At 33.5% G+C, this 15,963-nt stretch overlaps 1 protein-coding gene across 2 annotated transcripts in view; it reads right to left on the bottom strand.

Annotated features, from left to right (window-relative positions):
- Window positions 1-1,866: 1,866 nt before the first annotated feature.
- Window positions 1,867-15,963, bottom strand: part of jarid2b (jumonji and AT-rich interaction domain containing 2b) — a 188,031-nt gene continuing 173,934 nt past the window's right edge. The window contains exons 14-18 of one of the 2 annotated variants that reach the window (XM_009294217.4): window positions 15,649-15,831; window positions 11,702-11,832; window positions 11,406-11,589; window positions 7,273-7,380; window positions 1,867-4,309 (exon numbers count right to left, since the gene is read on the bottom strand). In XM_009294217.4, the coding sequence (XP_009292492.1) occupies window positions 4,118-4,309; window positions 7,273-7,380; window positions 11,406-11,589; window positions 11,702-11,832; window positions 15,649-15,831 (798 nt within the window). In that variant the 3' untranslated portion in view covers window positions 1,867-4,117. The remainder of the gene's footprint in view (window positions 4,310-7,272; window positions 7,381-11,405; window positions 11,590-11,701; window positions 11,833-15,648; window positions 15,832-15,963) is intronic. The other variant, NM_001202459.1, reaches the window with a different exon arrangement.

The raw sequence follows: 15,963 nt of genomic DNA, 5'->3' as shown, positions 1-15,963 counted from the left end.
AAATAAATAAGGGTAGAGTGCCCTACATAAATAATATTTGTATTTTCAATATGTCAGAGGCAGTCAAGCATATAATATTTTTTTTTAAACCATGAGTAAATCTGATCTCGAGAAAATGAAACTATGCCCCTGGATGTAATAATAATAATAATAATAATAATAATAATAATAATAATAATAATAATGATAATAATAATAATAATAGTAATAATAATACTAATAATAATAATAACGATGACAGCCATATTGTGCCAGACCTCACACCAGCGGATTGGTGGAGAGGAGACAGAGTGAAGCCAATTATGATATGGGGATGGTTAGGAGGCCATAATAGATAGGGGCCAGTGGGCAGATTTAAATTTCCATTCTTATTTTTACTTAAGATATATTACTTAAAATAAATATTTACTCACTATTTTCTCACCTTCAAGTGATTCCAAACCATTGAGTTTTTTCTCTGGTGGACACAAAATAAAATATTTTTTAAAAATCTGAACACCTGTAACCATTGACTTTCATTGTAAAAAAATAGTAGAAAAAACAAATTTTATGAAAGTCAATGGTTACAGATTTTCAGCTTTCTTCAAAATATCAACTACATTTTATGTTCGACAAAAGAAAAAAAGTGGTTTAAAAACAGTTCGAGGAGGAACAGATGGGTAAATTATTACATAATTTTCAGTTTTAGGTGTAGTATGCCTTTAAGGACATAGCATTAATAATATTAATTAATTATTAATTTACTTAAAAAGTTATGTTACTATTAGCATTAAAGGTGCAGTATGCAAGTTTGACACCCAGTGGTTGAACTAGGTTTTGCACTCTTGGATCAAAACAAATGCAAGCACAGGTTGCCAGATTGAGGATATAGAGCAAGTGATTTAAACTTTAGAGTTTTTGTCCTAACCAACACCTCCAACTGATATTAAAAACAGCTTCTATTTCTCACAGGTGAACAACAGAAAACTATGACAATGATCACCTCAGGTAAACCTCAAGCGCTTTATTTAGTGTTAAATGCTAACAATGTGAGCTTAAATGCCATTTTACATGACATTTATTATCATATCTGAAAGCAGAAGCAGATAGTTTACCTCAGATCTTAAAAAATAAAATAAAACACTTGAAATTTTACTTTAGAACTAAACACACATGGGTGATTCAGCATGTACATTTAATAATGTTAAAAGGGGTTATTATATATTAAATAGATTATAAACCTTAACATTTCGTTAGTGAGTGCATGTTCTGTGCTTCTGAATGGCTGTATTTAAACTTCTGTCGTGTTTCATCTGGTCAAGAAGTGTGTTGTTAGGACAAGCGTTTACAATGTAACCTGCTATCTACTGCTAATTAATAACCTCATATGAAACTGAATCGGTCTCATTTCGTAGTCTGTTACAGTCCACCGAAGGTTGAATTTTGGTCACGGACGCATGCTTTTAGAGCCTTTCTGAACGAATGAATAGAATACGGTTTTCCACTAAGGCACCGCGGTATGCTGAAATATAATGGGCTAAACTGCCAATGAGCAGGTTAAAATTACCAAAACAAAGGCCGCATTCCGGCACAGAAAACACATTTTCAAAGCAGAATATCTAACTTCAATAGTGTTTTTTCAGACAAATATGTTCACTTGGCAGGTTTCTTAAATATTTGCTGGTATTTTTTATATATTATAAATATTATATATATTATACAAAAACTTACATACAATTACATACAACACCTTTAATATTTTTAACAAAAGTTATACAATGAATGTTATGAAGCATTTCATGTTCTGTAGTTCAGAAAAAAACGACCTTAAACACATTGTATTCTAAAACAGTGAGGTTAGTAAAAAAGAAACAGACTGACAGTGAATTATCCGTGAGATTTTTATTAAACTTTAAAGTATAAATTGAAAAGGTAAAAAACAAAGAAAAAAAATCAAACTGACATAATAACCAACATGAAATCTTTCATGAGACAAAAAGCTGAGACACAGTGCTAATAAATTAACTTGCCTGACCATGAACAAATATCTCCTTTTATAGAAAAAGGAACAAAAACAGCAAAAAAAATAAAATTAAAAAAATCTCAATAAAATACATAGTAAGGCCATTAAAAACTTGACAACTGCTGTTCTTTGATGAAAACAACTGACTTGGTTTTTATTAAATACTCCTAAAAGTTCAGTCTTCAGATAAGGACAACAACCAACAAACTGGATTATAGTTCCTTTTTTCCTTGACAGTCACAACTGGCAAGCTCAGTGCAACATGAGTAGCTACTACAATGTTGAATTTTCAGTAATGAAAATGTAAAAACCTCATTTTTTTTGTGAAATATTTTCCCTTTTCTTTAAAAAAGTAAACCTAAAAAACAAAACTAGGGGGAAATCGCAACTCTGTATCTTCGTCCTCGATGTAAGCAGCACTTAAAAATTATACACATTACCAGAGCAACCCTGTACTTAAAGTCCACCAGCTGAAGAAACTGAAATGTAAGGCTTATTCTTCATCTGACATCATCCGTCTATGTAGCTATCTATCCTTTTCTTCCGTCACTCCGACAAAGGCTCAAGTATTAAAGACATTTACAGGATTATGTACACAAAGTTTCTTAAGATTTTTTTTTTTCAATCAATGATACTTCTGCAAAAATGAAGACAAAACAAAAAACAAATAATAATAACAATAATAATAATAAAAAAAAAACAACAACAACAAACTTGGACTTGTATTTCACATTTTACACCCCCCGAATAGTGGCTCTAAATTGAGAAAACATCAGAAGAAAAAAAGAAAATTAAAAAAAGGCAAAAACAATAATTACAATAATATAACATAATAATTATCTTTACAGATGAATCAGTAAATCTGGAAGAATGGAATGTTTACACGATTGCACATTTAGAAGCGGAAAAAGAAACTTCCGTCCTGTGGGATAAGAAGGCTAGCAGACAGCACTTCTTTGTATTACCTTTTTGTATTGTTATATTGTGTACAAAAAAAGGAGAAAAAATAAAATAAAACAAAAAAACAGCACCAACATTAATAAAAGATCTATCTCCCAGCTAAACATCAGGCACAGTTATCATTCAAAAGTATCAGTGTGAGAGGAAAACCTCTCATTATCGGGATGGGACCCGCTTATTCATTCCCTAAAAAACACCCACTTCCTCCATGATCCTCTGCCAGGGAATAAAGCACTCCCTGGAGGTAAGTGTGAACTTAAAATCTGCCAAATCACACACAGCATTTCCTCTTAAAAAAATAAAAATAAAAAAAACTAACAAAAATAAACAAGAGATATTACAACAAGCTAAATTTCAAGTGTTTATCATCTTTAGAGCTGCGTCTTCCGCAAAGGAGCTGCATGGGGACTAATCTGATTCAAATAAAAACAGAGGTAATGGCAAGAAACAAAATGAAACTGAAAACAGCAAGAAAAACACTTTGAAAAAAAAAATAATAACACAAATACAGAGGAGAAAAAAGAAAACAAAAAATAACAACATAAAAAAAAAAAAAAACGAGAATCAAACAAATATAAAATCAAAAAAGCCTAAATAAAACATGGAACAAAATCCACGCACACATACTCAAAAAACAAAACAAAGAAAGATAAAATAAACAAAATAAACAACAACAAGAAAAAAAGAAAACCAAACACACCATCCTAGAAAACAAAGCAAGCAAAAATAAACAAGCAAAAACAAAATAATAAAAATGAAATAAAATAAATAATCCTTGGGCAGCTCCATCTAGCAACAACATTCAACTGAAAGGGGGGGCTAGGGGAAAAAAAAAAAAAAAAAAACAGGGAAAAAAGCACCCATTTGTCCCACAGTTCACAGTTCAGGTGGAGCTTGTGTGTTTGTGTGCAGTCGATGGGGCTGAAGAGGAGGACGAACATGGTGACATCATACTCACACCTGTCAGTGAAACACCTGGGACAGTGTCTCTTAATGCTATCAAACATCTGGTGAATTCAAAACTAGTGCGCTAGTGCAAAAAAAGGCAGCCTGCTTTCAACACAGATATATCTGCCCTGCTAGGTGGGTGATAAAAGACAAACGATATGAAGAAAGGAAAATGATCGGTTGATTTGGGCAACAGGGCGGCGTTTATCATGAGACGGCAGCAGCGGCACTTTTGGATGGGTGGGTTGGCAGAGGGATGAGAGTAATCTTCATGGATTCCCTCTTGCGAGGGCCGCGTTTGGCCGGTGGTTTAATGGGACTGGAGCCATTACAAACTTCTGACCCGCTTCTCACCAGTGCTTTACCACACACCTGATTCACCAAACTGTTGATCTGTTCCTGCAGGGACATACAGAGATGGGGAAGAAACGTTTAAAACTTTTGGCTGGTTGTATACAGTGGTAAAAACAGTACTAAAAAATCATACTTGACTTCATACTCGACTCAAAAACCATTACTTGCAGAAAATATAATTAAACTAAGTGAAATTTCTGCCATGAAACTCTATGCATGTGCAGGCTGATAGGTTCACCTAATCTGCCCCTGCATCATTAACTACATGTCACAGGAGATTGGTTGCTGTCACCTCGGCAGCCAATGAGCTTGCTCCTCATTAGTTCAAATGCTCCACATTTTACGCTGTTAAGCTGAGACCCTCCTCCACCACAGTTCCACCTGTGTTTAGATCTGCTACAGGGGTTGCATATACAGTTAAAGTCAGAATCATTAGCCCCCCTGAATTATTAGCTCCCTGTTTATTTTTTTCCACAATTTCTGTTTCACGGAGAGAATATTGTTTCAACACATTTCTAAACATAATATTTTTAATAACTCATTTCTAATAACTGATTTATTTTATCTTTGCCATGATGACAGTAAATAATATCTGACTAGATATTTTTCAAGACACTTCTATACAGCTTAAAGTGACAGTTAAAGGCTTAACTAAGTTAACTAGGCAGGTTGGAGTAATTAGGCAAGTAATTGTATAACGATGGTTTGTTCTGTAGACAGTAGAAAAAAATAACTTTAAAGAGGCTAATAATATTGACCTTAAAATAGTTCATAAAAAAATGAAAAACTTCTTTTATTCTAGCCGAAATAAAACAAATAAGACTTTGTCCAGAAGAAAAAATATTGTACCAAATATTTTGCAAAAAATTCTTTACTCTGTTAAACATCATTTGGGAAATATTTAAAAAAAGAAAGAAAAAAAAAGAAGAAAAACTCAAAGTGGGGCTAATAATTCTAACTTTAACTGTATATTATGTTTGCAGCAGCAGTGTTATATTCTCAGATGGTATGTCTGTGTATACACTGGCATTAGCAGATCTCTGTACTTGCTCTGCCATAATAATCAAAGCAGCAACATAGCAGATCTATACCGCCAAGACCAAATGCATCAACCTTGCCATACACATATTCATTACCATACTAAATCCCAAGAGTGTTCATGACAGAAAGTATATAATGTATGCAAGTAATATTGTTTTGTTCGTTTTCTGTTGCTAATGTACCTAGTGTCTAGAAATAAAGTACTAAATACTATATTTCTAAAAAGTAGCCCCTCTTAAAGTATTCAAGAGTAGTGAGAATTCTGAAAGTATTTAAGAGCAGAGGGAATTGTGCACCTCTTAAAAAATAGAACTACACGTTGTGACAACCAAACTCTGTGATTTGTCGGCAAGGTAGTGTTGATAAGTGTGGGTAGGCCCGAGAGTCACAGGAGAGGAACTAGCCCATTGACGTGAGTGTTTAACAGGTGTCGAGTCCCGTGGAGAAGCTCCAGATGCATACTTTTGTTTTGTGCTTACATTATGATTAAAGTTGTTAAACAGCCAGTAGTTCCCACCTCTGAATGAGCAAGTTTGAGCTATTTTCACAGTAAATTAACATTAAAGGTATTTACGGTGTAAACAAAACAATTAAAAAGAAATAAGACACAGAGGAACACAGAAACCCCTTTGCCAGCTAGCATTTCAGAAGTGTTTTTGCAGAGCAACACAAACAGAATGCAGAAGCGTAAATCTATTGCTATGTGCAAGGCATGCACCAACGTGTGATCACTTAGCACAGAAGTATAATTCAGCCTTAAGAGTTGTCAAGTGTAACGCGTAAATTAAAAATTCTAAGTGTAAATTAAATAATTTTCCACTGGTTTTTCCATGTATTAATACATTTAAAATGTGAGATTATTGTAATTGATTGAATTAATATATGCACCTATAATAAATTGAGAGAAAGCAGGTTGGTGGGTTTAAATATGCAAATAATTTCATGAATTGTGAGCTATATTTGCATCTCCAGCACAAAACATTATATGAAGTCAGTTTCAGAAATGTAAATATATACAGTGCTCAGCATAAAGGAGTACACTCCTCAAGATCTCTCTTTAAAATTAATATTTTATAGGATGCTTTACAATAAGATATGTGTGTATATGCATTAGAATAGACGGTACCAGACTTCACTACAGTCTAAAAATTAGTACACCCAAATATGACTTCTTTTTATGAACAGAAAAAAATCTAGAGTTTAAATAAAAAAATTTCATTTAAATAAAAATATTACATTTTGTTGAAATTTTGAAGCCTGTAATTTTTGTTTTGCAATACCTTGATTGAATTATAATGTATTTCCTTTCTATTCCTAAAGACATTACATTATTACACTCTTATTTTAATGGATATAATGGTTTAATAAAACCATTTTGCTAAAATGTACCGTAAATTATTGAATATATTCAATGAGAAATTGATAAAATTATTAATTTTCAAAAGGCAGTGAACTAATTTATGCTGAACACTATGTGCACTGTTTTATTTTATTTGTATTAATTTTATAACAACACTGTAAACAGAGAGAAATATATAATTTATTTTGTGGAATGACATTTAATGTAATATAGACTAAAATGTAAGTTTAGTGTATGCAAATTAACCTGCCTGTAATTGCCTCACCTTCTATAAATTAAATATACAAATATGGAGAACAATACTATATATTTAGAGATGAAAAAAAAAAATAAAAATAAAAATTGCATTTGAGAGCTAACCAGAATCAATTAAAAAAAAATCAATAGAAAATACTATTCAGAATCCACTGAAGCTCATTTGCATTTGGAGATATGTGTTTGCATTCAATTAATGGCAATGTTTTCCAAATAATCATCACCAGCATTTGCCAGAGCACAATAATTCAGCAAGCGACAGCAACAGCTCATTTAGGAGGATTGCTAATTGCTGAATATTTCCCTTAAACAAATACATCTCAACAGCTCCCCCTGCAGGCCTATTTCTCACCTCATCATAGCGGTACATCATCTTGAGTCCGCGGCAGTTTTTGTGTTTCTCCACATAGTGCAGCGCACACTCCAGACAGAACACCACATTCTCGTTCTCCTGCACCACCTGCAGCATTGACAAGATTCATCAGCTCAGTTATATAGTTCACATTTAAAATTCTCAGCAGGTCTTCTGTTAGTGATGAATCAAAGTGAATAATTAGCATGTTCAATATTAAAACATTTCAATAATTTTTTTTACAAATATAATACACATTGTCAAACCTACTTTAAGATCCAGAGTTCAGAAAAAGGACGTATATATACACAAAATAAAAAAAAAAGAAATAATAGAAATTATTAAATAAAGTTTCATGGGGATGATTACACCACTTTTATTTAAAAATATATATGAGACATTCTACTAAATCGTACATTAACTGTCCTTGAAATAAAAATGTAAATACAGTGACTAAATGCAAAAAAATAATAATAATAAATAAATAAATAAAAAATTCAGAAATAGACTAATAGTTTACTTCTGCGAGTTGTTCTGTAAAAGAAATATGTCATTCATTTCACTTTATTAAAAACAATTTACAAACTTACACACCCTGTCATTGTCCTTGTCCTCAGCCAAATTGACCCTACACCTTTAATGATTTTGATATGCTAAAAATATGATATGTTTCATTCAGTCCTGTCACATTTGCATTAAATATAACATAAAATGCGTGCAATAAAGGTTTAAGGTTATAACTCGGAGGAAGTGACGGAATAGAAGCTGACAGTAATCAAGGATGCGTTCAATAATTGAATTGTATGATTTTATGCTTGTTTTTGTATGATCTTTTAAGGAGAACAAGCCTAACGGTCAGGCCTGGTCACATTAATTAGAAGTGAAAATGTACATTTCTATGTTTTCAGAATGTCCCATATGATCTATTCATAAAAATATTTAGGACTTTAATTATTTTAAGCAAATTTTCTAGGACCAGAGAGGGGTGGTGATCGGAACAGAAAAGGTCTACATGTCAGGAATTGAGCTTGGGATGCCTGCAGTTTAGTTGTGCTATATATAGAGACGCACTGACCATTAGGTTGTTAATGCCAACAACATTTTATTTATTATTTTTTAAATATTTATCTTATATTTTTACACAATTTTAAAACTAATTTGGATCTTACATTGGTCACCTAAAGTGTCTCTTTCTTCTGGCTGAGGTTTCAGGCATTGTACAAAGCATTCTTGTATTATTTATGTATTTATTTATTATTTATTTATTTATTGCCACATCAGCAAGTTATGGCTATTTTGTGGTAAAATGGATATACATAAAATATTACATGATAAAAACAAATTCATATTACAATAAAAAATACTTAGACAAATATATAAAATATAAATAGATAAAATTCACACAAAAATATATTAAAAGTTAAATATGATTTTTCAGTTCAATTTTTGATAAATAATTTAAGATTCTTCCTGGTGGTACCTTTTTAAAGGGTCCATCAAAGTACTCTCCTTAAAAAAAAAAAAGTTGTCTAATGGTATTAAAACTTCCACATTCCAACAACATCTGTTTTATGGTAAGAGCAGCCTGACAGTAATTACATTTAGGTGGTGCTTCGCTATTCAGTAAATATAAATGTGTCAACCTAGAATGTCCAATTCGACATCTAGTATAGACAGTTTGATCATGACAGGTCTCAAAATTATAATTTGCTAAATGTCTTTCATTTATTTTCAGGTTAATTTCATGTAATTTATTATTTATGGAGTTGTCCCATTCCCTTTGCCATGTTTTGTTTATGTACAAATTGACTGTACATTTTTGTATTAAAATTAATATAGTATAGGCTGTAAAGTATGCTTGAAATTAAATATGTGCATCCTAAATCATAATGCTTAAAAACAAAAAAACAACTACAAAGTGCAAAGGTGATATAACATATATAGGTGATATAGTGGGCATATTCCTGGAGTCCCAATGCTGCACATTTTCGATGTCTTCTTTGTCTGGAACAAACATTTCAGTTCTACAGTTCTATTAATAAACTGTATCAGGTGTGCAAATTATGCCAAGCATCCCAAGGAATGCATATGGTATTTATATACCAGCAAAAATTCTCCTGTTCTGCTTGCCCCAACCCAAGTAGGATGATTCGCAACCAGCAATTCCATCAAGACATCAAATCAAGGGCACATATCAGCTGCAAAGTGCATGCTTGCTGGCACCCCTCTGAAAGTTAAAATGACTGGGGCACACTACAGTCATTCAAACATGGCAGCCATCATAAGTCTGCAAGACCACAAGTGTGCATGAAGTGTGCCATCTGAGATTTGGCCACCGTCCTGCAGAGTTCAGCTCCAACCCTGATCAAGTACACACTAACCAGGTCATCGAAATCTTCAGGGTTACTTGAAAATAGCATGTTGGAGCACGGTTGTAACTCAAGTCCGTAGGAAGTAAGCTCTCCACCGTGGTGATCTGAGCTCTGCAATCAATGGCATAGATTTGCTCTTGACATTGAAGGGGACCAAATCCAACACCCACTTAAAAAGTCACTGCTAAAGTCACATGTTACATGTTTCTACTGAAATCTACTAATTCAGACTGTTGGAAAGGGGTCGGGATATGCCAAAATAATTGTTTTAACTCGATTATTGTTTTTTATAATCGTCGAAGGCCATAATCCAATTTAAAACTGAATAAGGCCTATTTATTATTAACTCATTCAGCAGCGAACTCATTCAGTTTTGCTGCCATCCTCATTCACTTTTGACGACCATGTGTCAACATTGTATCGAATCCTCATAGAGAACTTGCACATTTGGTGCTGCTAACATCCAAATTTAGCTACAGCCTCTCACATAATGTTTGAGAAAAGTATGACTGGGAGAATGTTATTTAACGATCTGCTTTTATTTAAATTTAATTTTAATGATATTTAAATAGCTCCTATTAAAAGTTTTTGAAAATGACCTTCCATGTAGTGTGTAACAGCTCTAAGTTAAGTGAAATATCCAGCTAATGCTTAAATATGAAAGTGTACAGTGTTTAAAACTATTGATTCATTTATAAAAGAGTCAACTCATAGTGCTTCAAATTAATAGTCTTGATAGTGAGTCATTAGCCGTTTCGGCGTAACATGGATATGAAATTTAAGCCCCGCCTAATTGTTGCGTGTGCAAACTCAGGAAAATTGAAACCTGCGGCCCCTCCCACAAACAGTAGCAAAGAAAAAAAAGGAAGACAAGCACTGTAGCAGACGCTGTTTGAATTAAGTCATGAAGACACTGTGGGATATTCTGCTGGATATTATTGGAAGTGTGAGGGAAAATTTGTGTTATTTTCTCTACACAAAGATGAAACTGTGATTGAGTGGTTGAGGTTTATTTTTGAAAAAATACCTCAGCATTATAGCCCAGCCTTGTGCAGTTTGAGTGCTTTGCGGACTATTCTGCTGCCCAAGGTGGCTGCCTAGGTCGCCTTTATGGATGCGCCGGCCCTGATAACTCTGTTGAGAACCGGGTACTGTGAACTATGGTGTTAGTAACTACTATGAAGCTATGAAATTATGGGAGTTTTCCGGGATAAATGACAAAATGGGTGGGTGGCTAGAGATGGGTCTGAAATACAGGAGACTCTTGGGAAAAACAGGACTGTTGGCAGGTATGCTTACACATACACTATGCACTGTGGCTATTTCAATATTGTTGATAAGACGTGCTGGGCATTTCACTCTGTCTCGTGCTGAACGCTGTCGACCAATCGCAACAGGTTGTCATCTGTCCAATCAGCGCAGATTAGCTTCGCGCTAAGGGGGGATTTGAGAACAAATGAATCGCTGAACAACTCGAATGGGAGTCACTGGGATAATCAGGTAAAAATAATTGCATATTATAAGACCTTTTGCATGCAAATCAGCCTGTTGTTGGATACCTTAAAAACAAAATATGACCCTTTTAAATGTATAATAGGGGCTCTTTAAAATGTTTTTTTTTTTTTTTTTTTGAGGGGATTACATTTTTGGTTGAGACAATTCAGTAATATGTGGATATTGCTAAGGACATGACACCTCCGTCCATGCTAATTCAATACCCTTGTATGCAATGCAGGATAATATAACCTGATATAATCTCACCATAGATAAGTAGCAGAGGTGCTGGCACATTTGGCAGCGCCTCTCTGATGACTCCAGTGCCAGCCACTTGCGCGGCTTCTTCCTGGTGTCAGCAGGTGATTGGTTGTGGTCATGAGTGCAGTAGCGTGCGGAGGAGAGCAGCCCTGCTTCATACAGCTCCTGCCTTTGCTTCATCTCTATGTTCCTGTTGGACATCAACACACACTCTCTTGACAATTGCTTTACAGAGGGCTGTAATGGTTAAGAAAGTTTATTGCAGTAATGATTTGACTGGTGGGCAGGCTGGCAATGCTCACCTGAGATCTTTGAGAAGAGAAGAGATTGTACTGAGCACAAGTCTGTTTTCTCGTTTGGCCTCAGCTGTGGCGATCTGATACAGCAGCTTCTCCATAGAGAAGGGTTTTGCTATGCGCCTGCATTTCAGGTCCTGTGAAAAAACAGCAAACGCACATAAACATCTATAGCCTAGAAATGTCCATGTGCAGCACACGTTTTAAAGCTTAATCCTTTTCTGTACTGACAGTTCAGCTATTTAGAGGAGAGGTAACCACATTTTACAACCAAATTATTTAAGGCCTGCTGGTATTATATGCATCTATAGCAGTGGTTCTCAAACTGTGGTACGCGTACCACTAGTGGTACGCGGGCTTCCTCCTAGTGGTACGCGGAGGAATCGCCAAATAATGAAATAAACAATTAACACTTTTAATCCTTTGATGCGTACTATAACATCGATGTGATCAGCATTGGCTGTTTAGTGAAGCGTACGATCACAGCTCTTTGCTTAGAGTGTTTATTTTAGTGCATTGTGTCATAAGCTGTTATAAATCAGTTTCCGAAGTTCAAGAATTGATTCTGAAGCGTGATTTGACTGACATGAAAAGTAGCCAATCACAGTCGACCTTGTCTAGTTTTGCGTGAAACGTAAGGGCGGGACAAAGGCTTTCTGTGTTGCAGAGACAGAAAAAACAACTTAAAAACAAATGTTTTGTTAATTTAGTTGCTTCTCGGATGTTTTCACTATAGAAATGTCTAGCAGAGTAATTAAACCGCGGACATATTTCCTGCCTATTTTATGATCTTCATACACGTTTCGCTCTCCGACAGCGAGTCGACTCGCCTCTGACCTGTCACTCCTCTATACAGTCTGAATGGCGGTGCGGGAATGGAGGTATTGCGCAATAACTCATTTCTGCAAATGCGGCGAGTGCTTTATTTTATCACGAGAGCGCATTAATGTACGCAAATCGCTAAAACAGTTATGCGAGCTCTTAAATAGGCTTTTTTCAAATGAACTGCAAGTGCTCTCATGATCGCCTGCGTGCTCAGATTGAATACAATCGCGATCTTTCCACTAATAAAGTAGACATTTATCTTTGCTCCTTGACTAAATTTAATCAAAAGTATTCAAATTTATCAAGTATTTAGAAATAGATTGATGCATAATCGATGACAATGCTAATGGTCTTCTTGTTTGGCTGTGTTGTGAAGTGAAACTTACTTTTAGCAAAGGTGGATTTTTTATTTCTTTACGACAAAATAATTATGCTGGAAATGTTTCTGGATGAAGTATTTGTGTGATTTATACATTTAGCTGTATTCTGATCTGTCTTAAAGCATTAAAGGTCAAAGCAATCCGTTGTTACTTATTGTTTATTTATCATAAATAACAATAAGGCTCTTAAAGCACTGCTTTGATAAATGTAGTGTTGTCATATTTTAAATACCTCAAGTAAAATTAAGTCATTTGTTTTATTTTTTTTTAACTGACAGTGTACTTGTATTTTTTAAAGTTTGTATTTTAGATTAAGCTCAAGTGTAAAATAAAATCTCCATGTGATGTACAGCTATTTAAGAAAATAAATTTGCCATGTTGTAAAGAAGAATAGTGTAAAATATGCAAATAAAAGGCTAAATTTAAATCTTTTTACCATATACTTTAATTAAACCTTTCAAAGCTTGCAAATATTGTTTAAAAATGGGCAAAAACTGTCTGGATGGCCTTAAAGATTATGTGGTAGTTTTACCAGTGCTATTGAAAAAGATTAATTGTCATGAAAGGAAAAATCGGTCACACTTCCTTTGTTAGTGCAAGTTCCTATACATGTAGCTTTGGGATTTAAGCAATTAAACCATTCAATCAAGTTTACACTTAAAAAAGTGATTTCATAATGAAAATCAGATTTTTTAAACTAGTACTTATTAAAAGAGTACTTTGTACTTTTACCTAATATTAGTATTATTTACTAAAATTTGTGTTATTTTAGCAGTGTAATAGTATTTTTACTTGAGTACAAAAAAGATTTTACAAGCATTTAGTGCAGGTTTATTATATTATTAATATATGGTTAATAAATATTATTATTATTATTATTATTATTATTATTATTATTATTATTATTATTAATTTTATTTTATTATTATTATTATTAATGGTTTTTATTTGTGTCTATTCCTATATAATGTTTTATGGGTTGCTGAGAATACATTTCAGGTCTTCAATACATAGCATGTCAGTCTTGAAAAAATAGGTGCTGGAATTGATTTTCATTAGGCTGTCCCTGTATGAACCCTGTCATATGTACATTTAACATTTATTTCAAGATTTGTCTGAAAGTGTATGAATATGACATTTAGCCTATATTTATAAGGTCCAAGCAACATTTCCAACTTTTGATGAATAGGCTACTATGAAAACTTTAGATTTAAGTACTGCAGTTTTCTTTTTACTTTTTAAGAACAGTGCCATTTTTTAATGAACTTTTAAAAGCCCATTTTAACTAAAACGTTTTTTTTTTTTTACCTGCAAGCACAGTTAATGTTCAGACTATTTAAAATGTTTAAAGTGACTGACAATAATACATATTCTAAATAATAGAAATTAATCTGCATTGTTTTTAACAATGTGCACACCTGTAGCTGCTTAATTAGGCCTACGACGCTATTTTTTAATACTGGTTAAAAAATAGCATCGTAAGGTGGTACTTGGAGAGACAACTTTTTTCTAAGGTGGTACTTGGTGAAAAAAGTTTGAGAACCACTGATCTATAGAATTAAAAGTGGCCAATGCTAGGACTGATGTAAACATGATTTAACTTGTTTAGTTTTTGACCATTTCTATACAGTAGGTATATTGATTGCATTGCTTTCATAGTAAAGTATCATTAGTGTTTAGGTGTACTTAGTTACCAAGTAACTAGCTTCTTAAATTACTTTTTATCTGGAAAAAGTAAGGGATTACTTTAGGTAATTTAATTAAAGTCACTTAAAATATTCTTGTCTTAAATACTTAATGCAAAGTTGAAGAGTTCTGTATAAATTAATTCAGAGAAGCAGCATAATTGTATTTTTGTTTGTTAGACAAATACATATATTTGCAGAATATCCCAACTATAGTTATATTTGTCAGAGGATTACACACACACCTAAGAAACAATAAATTAGGTAAGAAATTAATGTCAATATATGAAGAGTTAGGATGCAAAAGCCTCAAAGTACCATCTGAAATGTTCTTTTCAAATAAGCATTTTTCTCATCGTCTTATGTTCAGTTATTTCAGTTTAAAGGCAATGAAAAGAATCCATTCATCACCATAAATGAGAAATGATCAAACCTGCACATAAGAGCTTTAGAATAAACATTCAGATGGCAGAGAGGCTTTTGCATCTGAATTCTTTATAGGGTAGGTAGGAAACATGTTTTGTTTAATATGGTGCAACTGCCTTGAAATGTTTTGTGTTTTGACACAGGAGTTTAACTAGAAGTATAAATCTTTTTTTTTTAAAGCTAAAAGTCCCTGTTAAAAGTTTTATTCCATTCTGCATTCTTATATGATAGTTATTTTGATATTACTAGCTTAAGTATTTCAATGATTTATTGAGTGTTTAAGTTATTTTTAGACAAAGTATTTAATAAAGTAACTTTAATGATGCCATTGAAAATTAAATACTTTTTAAGGTAACTTACTCAACACTGAATATCAAGTGGTCAAATGCAGGCAATTAGCCACAAAAGACCAACTTGTCTTAGAAAGCCCACCACAACATTGTACCCAAACAAAACTGTATACAAACAGACATTGTTTACTTGCACTCGCTCATTTATAAGATACTTAAATGTTTTTTTTTTTCATTCAGTAGTACTCATGTTGCACTAAGCATTCCCATAAAAGTGAAGCTGAAAGTAACAAAATGAGAGGGTGTCAACAGTCCTGCAGAAGTATGAAAAAATGTGAAAGTCTCACCTTAGCAGCCTCGTAGCCCAGGTTCATCCACTGTGGTGTGGCAAAGTGCACAGTTTCAGACACACTGTAGCCACAGCACACCCTGGACACAAATGCACCGGGGAAGACCACCACAAACTGCCCACTCTGCTGAACTGTACGATGGACCTTTATTCCCTCACGACAAAGCACCTCTGGAGAAATCTGGTAATAAACAAATGCGGAGACGCATTAAAAATCAGAATGAATGAAAGTTGTAACAGCCTTTTCCCTATTTAGACTTAATGGCTTCTCAAACAACAACAAAGATGGCTGTGGTTTGCTATAGGGTGATGT

This window comes from Danio rerio, chromosome 19, assembly GCF_049306965.1.
Source record: "Danio rerio strain Tuebingen ecotype United States chromosome 19, GRCz12tu, whole genome shotgun sequence".
NCBI lineage: Eukaryota > Metazoa > Chordata > Actinopteri > Cypriniformes > Danionidae > Danio > Danio rerio.
Note: the sequence above shows the minus strand (reverse complement) of the source record. Positions and strands in the feature narration are given on the sequence as shown.